At 53.8% G+C, this 12,208-nt stretch overlaps 1 protein-coding gene across 1 annotated transcript in view; it reads right to left on the bottom strand.

The window, feature by feature from the left end:
• Positions 1 to 12,208, bottom strand: part of NTRK3 (neurotrophic receptor tyrosine kinase 3) — a 344,511-nt gene that overhangs the window by 279,515 nt on the left and 52,788 nt on the right. Inside the window, 1 exon segment of the mRNA XM_026648558.1 lies at positions 7,234 to 7,247. Coding sequence (XP_026504343.1) covers positions 7,234 to 7,247 — 14 coding nt within the window.

The raw sequence follows: 12,208 nt of genomic DNA, 5'->3' as shown, positions 1-12,208 counted from the left end.
TCTTGTTTTCCCACACTGCACCACAAACAAAGGGCTAGAGGAGCTATATTTTGGGAGGCCGCCAGGAAGTCTGGGATACAGCTAGTTGGACTCAGGCCTGCAAAATGCAGTGTGGATACTGGAGACGCAGGTTGTTCAACAATTCCTAACCTGGGGTTACAAATGAGTGTAGACACTCAAGCCCTAAGTTAATAAACCCAAGGACTGCTCATTCAAATCCTATTAACCCCGAGTTTACAGTGCAGTGTAGACATCCCCTTAGGGCCTATCTTCACTGCAGAGTTAGTCCAGGCTCTTATCTGGGCATCCACTCTCAAAACCCTCTGAGCTGAGCTAAATGGTGTTTTCAATCCAGGCTAGCTGGCCTGGGCAGGGGTATAGGCTACAGCCCAGGTGCTGCTTTCACTCAGGCTGGTAACCCACCCACATTGCAGTAGGCTGCAGGCTAAACCATTTGAGTACTGACAGCTCCCCAATTCTCCCTGTGCTCCTCAACAGACAGACAAGTCCTCCCACAATTCAAAGGGAAAGAATCTTCAAGCACCTCCGCTCACTGCAGGGCCGAGCACTATGGGATATGCCCCCAGATCTCTCAGCAACACACATGGGAAAACTCAGCACCAGTGCAGGTAACTTGGGCAGGGCTTTGCAGAAGGGCTGCTCACACCCATGCTAGGCTGATCCGGGTGCTCAGACCCCAGCACTGATCCCTCAGGCTGACAACATCCTCCCTCCAGTTCACCAGGGTAGTGCCTTCACCCACTCTTCCTGTCTCATGGGGCTGGTTGTCCTGGCTCCAGGGCTTATGTTTCAGAACTATCAGCTGACAACTGTCTGCCCCACTCCACCACAGAGGCAATGCCGCAAGCCAGAAATAGTGAGCTCTCCTGTTCTCACACACTAGAGCCAGGGCCTTCCCAGTGCCGGAAGAATTACACGTGGTTTTCTACCTCGATGCTTCACAAGGCACAGCAGCCGAGACGAAACCCGGCTGGTGGCAGCAGCGGCAGGGATGTCGTTCACAAAAACCCTCCTTAATGTCATGTCCTTGTTACCACCAGTCAGAACTGAGCCCTGGGTTCCCCAGAGAGCTTTAGGCCTCCAGAAGCAATTAGTGCAACTGCTCAATCACTGCATTTCTGCTCACACAAACGAAACCTTGCTCATTGGGACCAAGCTATGTCGAAGGCCCCCAACAGAGAACTGCATTTGCCCCCCCCCCCAGTCCTCCTCTAAGAGGCAGCACAGCTTAATGGTCTGAGCACAGGACAGGGAGTCAGGACTCTTACATTCTATTCCTGATTCTGACTCTCTATGGGGCCTTGGGCATGTCACCTTACCTCAGCTAACACCATCTGCCTTCATCAGAGGAACGGAATGGAGGCTCTGTTTGTGCATTGTTAAGCTCTGCACAAGTGCTGTTATAACCCACATCAGTGTTTCTCAAACTTGGGACGCCGCTTGTGTAGGGAAAGCCCCTAGCGGGCTGGGCCGGTTTGTTTACCTGCCACATCCGCAGGTCCGGCCGATCGTGGTACCCACTGGCCGCAGTTCACCGCTGCAGGTCAATGGAAGCTGCTGGAAGCAGCAGACAGTAAGTCCCTCAGCCTGCGCCGCTTCCAGCAGCTCCCATTGGCCTGGAGCAGCGAACCACAGCCAGTGGGAGCCGCGATCAGCTGGACTTGCGGACGGGGCAGGTAAACAAACCGGCCCGGCCTGCCAGGGGCTTTCCCTACACAAGCGGCGTCCCCAGTTTGAGAAACACTGCTCCACATCCTACCCTCGTGTCCCTTAACTGTGTTGCCCCTGCCCCACCTTTGCCCAGGGTCCGACAGCAGAGCGATTGTATTAATAAACTGTTGCGCTGCTTTAGCACCTTTCATCAGACAATCATAAGGCAGTTTACCGATACTAACCCTTGTGACACTCCTTCAAATGAGATAAGTGGCATTTTAAAGTTGGGGAAACTGAGGCACCGAAGGTCTAATTACACCTCGGCCTTTCACCCTGTGTCGTGTACACCCAACAGAGCAGGTGTAACCCACCACCCAAAGGGTGAGTGCATGAGGAGGGAATTCTAATTCAGCAGCACTTTACACCCTGTTGACACAGATGTCAATAATTCCCGGTACTGAAATACAACCACCGCTGGGGTGGAATGCAGCAGCTGCAAGGCAATGGAGAATAAGGCTCCAGTCCCCTGCTTTAACCACTAGACCAACCTGTCTCTCCCTTTGGCTCCAGTGGAAGGTTTCAGACTGACAGCCCTGGAGACCAAAGTCATCTATTTCTCCCCATAGATGGGCCGTTTCTTTGTTATTGTTGGGCTGGGCGTGTGGCTGGCGGTCTCACCCGCTGCCAGTGTGCCAGCTTCCTTCATGAAGTCATGGCTAAAACAATCCTTTGCACCAGGAGAGGCGGTCCCTGCTGCTGCTTGTTAGAGACTTATCCGCTGTGCATCAGGAGCATATGCTCTGGATTAGGGACTATTACCATAAACCTGTTCATGTTTCATTACCCTGCAGCTCTGGGGTTGAGGGCTTCCCAAGGGAAAAAGCTGCTTCCTGAGAATCTCAATCGCAGCACAAGCCTCAGGACGGGCCAGCATCGCCTGACTTAGGAGGTGGCTTTAGGGGACCCAAAGAGCCACCCCTTGGACAGTAGCTAACCGAGGCAGTGAGAGCCATCCTGGCTTCTGGATGAAGGACTCTTGTTTTATTCCTCTTAGTCTTTCATATGAAAGCATGAGGTCCTGACCCCCTGTGGTCAGTAAAGATCACACGGCATTTTCTTCAAGGATCAGGGTGCTACGCCCAGCATCCGGGCCAAATCCCAACTCATTACATTATATTACATTCTGCCTCATTAAATTCCCTCTGCGGGTTCAAATGGATAGAGGGTGGTTCTTCACGTCCTGTAGTAAACTGCTGTGCAGCACCAGGCCCAGACTCCCAGAGGGACAAAGGGTATATAGAGCTCCAGGCTGCACGATTAACGACAGAGATGCAGGTAGGGTGGCTACTCACACATCCCCATGATACTGGACACATCGGTACTTCCGGGAATGACGGGGCCTGCCCCCCATGGTGCGCCCTCGCGTGCACGCCACAGAGAGGGTGCCATTTTGAAGAATGCGCCATCCTGCCCCCGCTTGCGTGACCCCGCGCACACACACCAGCGAGGTCACCCTGGCACCCTTGTGATACCAGACAAAGCCATGTCTGGTGTTGTCTCAGTACTGGACAGGGGACAAACCATCTAAAAACAGGACTGTGCATCCTAAAACCGGACCAACAGCCTGCCTAGATATGGTGGGGGTTAAGAAGCCAGGGCCCTGTATCCCAATTCTGACCCCACAGCCCCCTGCTACTCCATTCCTAGCCCCACCTCCAGCACCTGCAGCTGCACTAATATACCTTAGTCCTGAACCACAGCCCTCCTGCTGCACCAGTCCTGCCCCCTTTCCCCTCCTCGCCCACACACACTTAAAACAAAACGGTTCCATGTGAATCTAAATTTAGGAGTTCTCTTTTCTACACCAGATTCTTTTTCCCATTTTAAATGCAGACGTGAATGTCAGGGCCGTGGGGCTGATTCCCCACCCCCACCCCCCGGGTACCTCCTCTGACTATCACAAAAGCTGTAAAAACAAAAACTAAGATTTGCAAACTTCTAAGTGTCAGAAGGTCTTTCTGCTCCTTGAGCGGTTATGAGCTTTTGGCAACAGATTCCATGTCCTGCCCCCAGCCTGAGCTCTTCTTGTCCTCTCCTTCCTCTGCACTCCCCCTTCCCCCTCCCCCGCGGCTTTATGCTCCTCCGTTTTCCTCAGCCTTTCCCTCCCTCCTAAGCTATTTCAGGCACCAGTTTTCCCACACACACCAGATAGTATGAAACCTGCTGTGCTGCTGCTGCTCCCAATGAGGCGGGGAGATGGAGCCAATCTTTCTTGGACTTGTTTTCAGCTCCCACGAAGCATTTGTTTTTCTAAATGGCTCCCAAGGAGCCTGAACTTTGATCCTCCAGCGTTTTGGCTCCTCCGATGTTTATGAAGCTTGAGCAACTGGGCAGTGATGCCCAGCTGGGCTGGAGTAGTGCCAACCTGCCCGCCCCCTCCCCAGCGGAACGCTGTTCCGAAGGGCCTTGGGGCCCAGCAACTTAAGGTTGTCTGGGAGCTTGGAAGAGGCCTGCCTCGGTCTCCCTATCTTCACAGCGCTGCCACGGAGAATTTAAAATCGCTCTCCTTGGCCTGCGCGGAGCCTGTTCTCCACAGCAAAGCCACTGGCTCCGAGCAAGCTATTGCCAGATAGCTTATTATGTGCCCATTGCCATGGTGCCCCTCTTATTCCTTCCATTGCAGAAAAACCACAGCCTGTCCTGCCAGCAGCAACAGCCCTCCACCGCCATCTGCCCCACGCCCCCAGGGGGGAGATTTCCACTACCTCAGCCCAAGCTCAGCCCTCGATGACCCATCAGAGGGAGCAAACACCCCTAGCAGCTGACTCCCTCCAACAAAGTCACCTGGCAGTGATATTAGCAGCCTTTCGAGATTCTAATGTTTTCATTTCCTGCAGTTGGTCATCATTGCTTGGAAGCGTCAAAGAAAAAAAAAAAAAATCTGTCGCTTTTCTGAAGATGTCTCCTCCACAGAGCGGACCCGCTGGTGTGTTATTGTAAGATTGTGGTCAGGAGAGCTGGAGATGCGCGTGCCAGTGTGCTGGCATGGGATTGCTCATGAGTGCTGGGCTGTTGGGACTGCAGAGTACTTTGTGGGAAGGGGATGGTTGGTTTGCACAAATGACACTGTCTAGACAGAGCCAGAGCTAGAGGGGAAGGGGGAGGGGGAGAAAGTATCATTGATCAAACTTAGCCCTCCCTCCCCCAAAACACTCTCAACTTTGGCAGTGTCCCTTTAACAAGGGTGTGGGTTTTTTTCTAAATACTGTAGAAGGAAACAATAGGGCAGTGAGAGACTCTGTTAAAGGGGCTACGGCATTTCGGTTAGGATTCCTGACAGACCCAGCTAAGGAAACAACTGTTTGGACCTAGATGCAGAATGGAAATGCCTCCACCCCCAGTGGCAAAGTGGCATACTCAATATTCCACTCCACATACACCCTATGTAAGTGCATAAACTGCGTTGTGAATTATCCTCTCAGCACCCATGTGGGAGCGATATTTACAGTTAGTCATTTGAAAAGAGTATGTCTAGGTTTTTGCTTGTTAAAGGATCCAAAGGAGATGCACAGAACATGTTTACTTTTAAGCAGCCTCCTTTAACGGTCAGATGGTTTTTTTTGACTGCCCGATAAATTCTAACTTAATGCACTAGATGGGCAATGGCGACCTCTAGTGGTCTATTTTCAGCACTGTGGGGGTGAAGCCGCCTGTCTTCTTTTTAAGATCAGCTGATTGGCTAAGAAAGAAGGCTGCAGCAGTCAGGTTAAGCACAGATCTCTGTATCATAAGGCAACGTCCCATTGAGGGTACCCTGAGCGCCTCCCTTACTGAGGCCTGGTCTACACTAACACCCCAATTCGATCTAAGGTACGCAACTTCAGCTACGTGAATAACGTAGCTGAAGTCGACATACCTTAGTTCGAATTTACCGCGGTTCAGACGCGGTCCACATGCGGCAGGCAGGCTCCCCCGTCGACTCCGTGGTACTCCTCTCGCTGAGGTGGAGTACCGCAGTCGACGGCGAGCACTTCCTGGTTCGACTTATCGCGTCCAGACCAGACGTGATAAATCGAACCCGGAAGTTCGATTGCCAGCCGTCGAACTACCACGGTAGTGTAGACCTGGCCTGAGATGTGATAAGTACACACACGACAAGCATGATAAATTTCTGATTTTAGAGTACACCAGCCTATTTCCAAAGCATTCCCAAAGGCCAATGCTTAACCGACAGGTATAAAATCTCGCAGGAGCATTCAAGGAATCCAGAGGCCATTCCAATTCATAATTGCAAAGAAGGAATGAGAAGCGAAGCCAAGTTCGGATGGCGCCTCCTCTTTCTGCAGTGAGGCTGAAAATTCATTTACTAGGACATGGCCTCCCTTTTGGTGCCATTTAGGGTCACGGAGCAATTTCAATGCCAGAAAGCAGATCCTCAGCAGAGAAAACATCTCAGCATGTTCCTGGATTCTTTGCAAATCCTAACTCAAACTTTGCTTTTTCTTCCCAGGCAGCTGCGTGGGCTGAGAGGTCCCAGTACCAGCCCGGCTTCAGAGTAAATATCACCCCCGACTATCAGAGGACGCAATCTGCATGTTAACACAGAACTCAACGAGAATGGAGACACAGAGAGCGAGAGGGCAAAAGACAGACAGACCAGGGCGAGACTAGAGCACGCCGAATGGCAGAGACACGGAGTGGCAGGGAGAGAAAGTCTGAGCACTGAACACAATCTCTCAGTTCTTGGAGCCAGCTAGTGGTGCTGCGGCTATAAAGACACTTCCAATGTTCTCATGGCAACGGTGGCACCACGGGCATCAAAAGGCATCAGCAGCCAGCACCAAGCCGAGGGGAAAACGCCCACCCCAACAAGCCGGCAAAGTCAGCTATCGGGGGAAGCGACTGGGGAATCCAAGAGAGTCAGAAGAAAGGGAAGTTCACTCTGCGTGAAGAATGTGGACGTTGTTGCATGCCAACACACAGAGAGTCCTCTGGGGGCTGGCTCACTCAGCAGCCCACAACAGCTGGGACCTAAGCACTCTTGCTGTATGCCAGACTGGGTTTTTATTAGAGTTTCCTGCTTTGTGGGGCGGCATCTCGTGCCTGACTGAACTGGGGGGCTCTGCCAGTCCTACGGCACACACTTGGCTGGCCCCAGGCAGGCCCCACTTGTCTGCTGGGCTCTATCCACCCTACTGGTCTGGGGGAGTTAGTGACTGGGAGGGGGAGATGAGCCCCTCCTCACACGGATACATAGAATGACCTGGCCGCGGACCCAAGGAGAAGTGGCAGGGGACAAGATGGCCCAACACACACTGTGCAACAAAAGGGCTGTATCACCCCCTTGCCAGGAGCCAGAAGGCCGCACCACAAATGTGTCCTCCCTGATAGCTGAGGAGAAGCCATTAGCTGGCCAAGCTCGCCAGTCACAGCAAGAAAGCGGGGGGCACGGATCAGCGTTCATGTTGTGCGCCCTGTCAGTGCCAAGCCCAGGCAAGCTAATGATCCAACCAGTGGATCAAATTCAGTGAGGAATCCTGGTCACGTGCCACCTGAGGCATGTGGCGGATATGCTAAGAAGAAGAAGCAACAAAGTCATGAGGAGGAGGGGCGGGGGCAGAGCACTTTCTGGGCTCTGGTCTGACAGAACCACGGGCTACACCAACCTGCTGAAGAGGAGGCCAGTGGGAGCGCTCCATGAGCCACATTCACACCTAGAGACCTGGCAAACTGAGAAACCTCCGGAAGCTGGAATGAAGCTCAATTTAGATTAAATGCCTAGAAATCTGTATCCTTCTCCAAAGCTGCCAGCCGCCCAGAGATCCCCCAGCCTGGCCCCAGAGCAGCCTGCCCCTACTCCACAGGGCTGAGTGGGCTTGCTCTCCCTGCCAGGATCCCCCATCACAGCTTTCCCCGCCCCTGAGGCAGCAGGGCCTGGAACCCTGCGAGGCTCAGGCCCCCCATGCACACCTGGAAGTTCAAGAGACTCGGAATTACAATCCCCTAAGCCGTGCAGCGTGCCCATCCGCAATAGTGCATCCTTACCAGAGTGCCCCCTTGCAGCGCTGCGCAGTGCAGCAGTTGCTCAGACTCGGTTTCCCTATTAGTCTGCTGCTGCTCCACCCAGCCTCCAACGCCTTCTGGGTCGCAATGACTTAGCCCTCTGGTCAGGTCACTTACAGGTCTACCTCCACCAGGAGACCCAAAGACCAAAACAAGTAGACAAGCACATAAACTCTTCCCTTTCCCCTTGAGACCATATCAGCAATAGCCTTCTTTGCTGCAAGCAGAACTCCACAGCCACTCCCCCAGCCTGCCAGTCCCCAGCTGAGCAGGGCTCTCCTTTTCTGCTCCTCCCTGGAAGTCCCACTCCCGCCCCAGGTGTCGCAGGGCAGGCTGACTGGGCTCCAGTAGCCCGTTAACCACTTACTGCCTTGTGAGGCATCTGTATGCCCCTTCACCCCATCCTAATGGGCAGCACAGGGAACGGCAAGGCTGTGCATTCAAAACCCTGAGCCAGCGCTTGATGGAGGTAAATAAAAAGTTCAGCGAAAACCCCCAACAATTTCACTGCAGAAACAAAATTCCTGGGTCACCGCAACAGAACTGTCCCCTACAGATGGGCGAGTGAGGGGGGGCGGAGAAGGAAGGGGGGCAGCCAGGTAGTCCTTTCACTCCCCCGGAGGAGCTGCTCCCTGGAGTACAGGTCCGTTAGGCAGGCAGAGGAAGATGCTGCTTGTTTCAAGGCTCAGGGCTTTTTTACAGCCAGGCTAGCTGCTGCAGCCCTGAATGCCTAGGGCATTACCCCAACTGCAAGGCACACAAAGAGCCCGTGCACTGGGGGAGACACAGGCCATGCAGAGGGTCAGGATGTCTGCTGTCCCCTCACCGGTATGACCCAGAACAGAGTCTGCTCACTCCTAGCACAGGGTTTCTCAGTTCATCTCATTCTGTAAGTGACCTGGTGAGAATGGGACTAGCCTCCCCTCCCAATACCCCAGTGTTCAGTTCTCAAAATAGGTCATCCCGTGGACCATCGGGAAAGGCTCTGAGCACCACTAGTGGTCCATAAGCCACAGGCATGGCCTGGCACATTCCATACAAGGGTCCTGGGTGCAAAACTTGCATTACAGCAGCATACAGAGCCGCACGTACCCAGAGACTTGGGATCTGCAGGATGGGAGGACTCCACCCTCTGGCCTATCAGCTCCAAGGCAATTGAGGGGTGCAAGGCAAGCACAGGATCTCTGGGGAGCACCTCCTTCCCCCATTACTCCCTCGCTGGCTGCCAGCTCATGGCTAACACAGTCAGGAGTTAAAGGGCTCGTTTGGCCTGTATTACCCAGCCCAGCAGAAAGCAACAGAGTCCTCCTGCATGCGCAGCTGCCTGTCCAGGGAGCTCCTTTCCTGCAATGAGACATCAGGCTCCACGCTCTGGTTCTCTGGCTGGCAGAGCAGCAGGGCTGAGCTGCTGGGATCACCTCCTACAGCAAGTGGGCAGATGCTCCATCCTCACAGCCTGTCAAAGGCTCACTCTCAAGCAGAGGGGATTTTGTACCAGCATTTCCATGGCTTCCATTGGCACCAGGGCAGCAAGAGGCAGAGCAAGGAGGGAGCGGGAGCAAATGGGAAGGGAACCAACCCCAGGGAGGAGTAGAGCACACTGCCAATAGGGTGCAGTGGAATCATGGCTCCCTCTGGACGCGGTGCCCTTTGGACCAGCAGGGCCAGTCAGCCATGCATCACTACAAACTGCTGAGTCGACACAGGCACCAGCACAGCTGAACCACTTTCAAGGAGGGTCCTGCAACGTGAGAGCCCCAGCTGCATGGGAGACGAAGGGAGAACAGGAGAGGGTCACCAATACACTGCAATACCCCAAAGGGCCAGGCCGGGCATCTTCATTTCCCTCCGGGGTGATGAGCTTCCACTTTCCTTACCTCCCACCCCCCAGCAAAAATAAAAGACGTTTAAAACAAACTGGAGTTTGGCTGGCTTGAGGCAGGAAACGGCCTCTAGCCTGGCAACTATAGTATTCGGTTGTAAGCGCTGTGATCCCAGGACCAGTGGCAGTCTGATGATTCACACCGAGTGTGAGCATGAGTGTATCTGGGTACAAATCAACACTTGACACTTTCCTAGTGTACCCCTGGAATCTTGCCCCTCCACCAGGGCAAGCCACAGCCCTACAACGTCAGGTGCTGTCTTGGAATCCATTGGCCTCCCATCACACGCATTGTCCCTCCAAGGGTGCCCAAGCTCAACACCGCCTGTGCACACAACTGGCCCAGCAAGGCTGTTACCGCACCGTGGCCCTCACTGCTCTGCTCAGGAACGGTCTGGGGGACGGGGGGGGGGGGGTTCACCAAGGAATGGAACCCAGATCAGCATGAAGAGGGATGCTCCCTTTCCATAGCCCTGCCCACAATCGGAGCATCAAGGCGGTGTGTGGGGCCAGCCAGTTCCCATTGCCTTGACGCTGGGGCAGGAGCAGGTCAGGCCAGTTGAGTAATTCTCCCAGACGTTAGGCAGTCCTAACCTTACAGCGCCCCCTGCGCTAGCAGGTATTTGATACCCCACGAGTGGCTTGGTTGGGTCCTGTTTTTAAACTCCTTCCCTTGCTTCCCCTCCAAAGTCCCTGGTGTGGGCGGAGTTTGGCAGTATCCACAGATGCAGGGTGGTGTGAAATAGACACCACAGTCAGGAAACTGCTGACCAGGCTTGAGCCATTGAGATTAGGGCCACCCATGTGCTGCTCTCCAGTCGCTGCTGCCAGGGGAGGAGAACACTCAAGAGAGTTGGGGCAAGGGTCTGTGACTCCCCATGTGAACAATCGGGAGACACACCGGGCTGAAATATTACCACAGCTGCTAATGGGCATGACACTTACAACATCTGGGGGGATGCAATTAGCCCCAAACCACACCGTTACTGTGCGGGAGGGAGTCTGTGTCATCATTAGAGCAGGGACTCGGGACTCCTGGGTTTTGTTCCTGGTTCTGCCACCAACTCAATGCAGGCAAATCTCTTCCCTCTCCGTGCCTCAGTTTCACCCACCTGTAAAAGGAGGCTAATAATAATAGTGACCCAACTGGTGTGGACTGCAAGGTGTCCTTACCTCCAAGCAGCTTCCCGCTGTTGTTATAATGAAAGGGGTTAGAGGAAAGTAAAGCCATTATTATACTCTGCCCATTGGGAAAACTGGCCAGCGCGTGGCTACAATTTATACCAATTGCAAGGTATTAGCCTAGCTTAGGGAGCCACCTCTTCTCCAGCATCAGCCCAAAGGCTGTAGGTTACTCAGATCTTACATCAGGACTTGACTCCTAACCTTTGCTGAAAGCTCACTGGGGTCCTAGCTGGTGGGGGAACATAGAATCATAGAATATCAGGGTTGGAAGGGACCTCAGGAGGTCATCTAGTCCAACCCCCTGCCCTTTGAAAGAGATCTTAACCCAACCTCTCTCCTGGGCTGTCCAGTTATAGATCCCATGCATTTCATGCAGCTGGAGACAACCCCAGCACAGGGCTGCCCAGAGTGGGGGGCAAGTGGGGCAATTTGCCCCAGGCCCCGGGCCCCGCAGGGGCCCCCATGAGAATATAGTATTCTATGGTATTGCAACTTTTTTTATGGAAGGGGCCCCTGAAATTGCTTTGCCCGAGGCCCCCTGAATCCTCTGGGCAGCCCTGCCCCAGCATCTCCCACATCAACAGTCACCCTCCTTACTCAGCAGCCTCTAACGTCCCTGAGCCATCACCCAATGCAGCGTGACAGATGTGTTTCTCTGCACAGACAGGCTCTAACTCACTGCAGCGCAAAGTGCCTGGAAACACCTTAAGTCTGAAACGTGCTGTGGAAACTCAGTCTCTTCGCGTTTACGAAGCCCCGTAACAGCTGAGTGGGAAATATGTCTTCTCCACCGAGGCTGACAGCACAGTGAGTGATGCACCAGAATGCACACATCACAGGTGCCAGCGTGCCGTCCCCACCCACCCTGCCTCGAGGCTGTATGTTAAGGACCCCTGCTCTCCTTCACTGCAGCTGGGAGAATACCCTCCCCTGCATCCCGTCTCCACTGATTAGCCAATCCCAGCCTGGCCATGTGCACCTCATTCTGTCTCCACCCCCAGTTCCGGTCGTGCTGAACATCTGTATTCAAGACAGTCATGTCAATCACCTTGTCAGCAGCCAAAGAACCTCTATGACATATGGCCTAGCGACACCCCTAGCAACCGCTATATGGAAGAGGCTCTTTCCGTGTGAAACTCGAGTATGCAAATAAGGGCCTTGCAGACCCGCCCTTTGAGGTGCCCAGACGGCTCGCAAACAACCCCAGAAGGAAGTTATGTTACGAGCAGACACAGGAGCACTTTCCTATCGGCAACGGAGAGCAGTTTAACCAGGGCGTGTCCAGCAGCTCTGCAGCCCTTCCACTGTTAACACTGCATGGTGGCCACATTTCGCCCATTTGAGGGCCACGTTGGTGAAACGCCGGCTCTCCAGCAGCTCAGTCCAGCTGGCATGAAATGCAGC

Source organism: Terrapene carolina, unplaced genomic scaffold (assembly GCF_002925995.2).
Source record: "Terrapene carolina triunguis isolate 2854851 unplaced genomic scaffold, T_m_triunguis-2.0 Scaffold67, whole genome shotgun sequence".
NCBI classification, from domain to species: Eukaryota; Metazoa; Chordata; order Testudines; family Emydidae; genus Terrapene; species Terrapene triunguis.
Note: the sequence above shows the minus strand (reverse complement) of the source record. Positions and strands in the feature narration are given on the sequence as shown.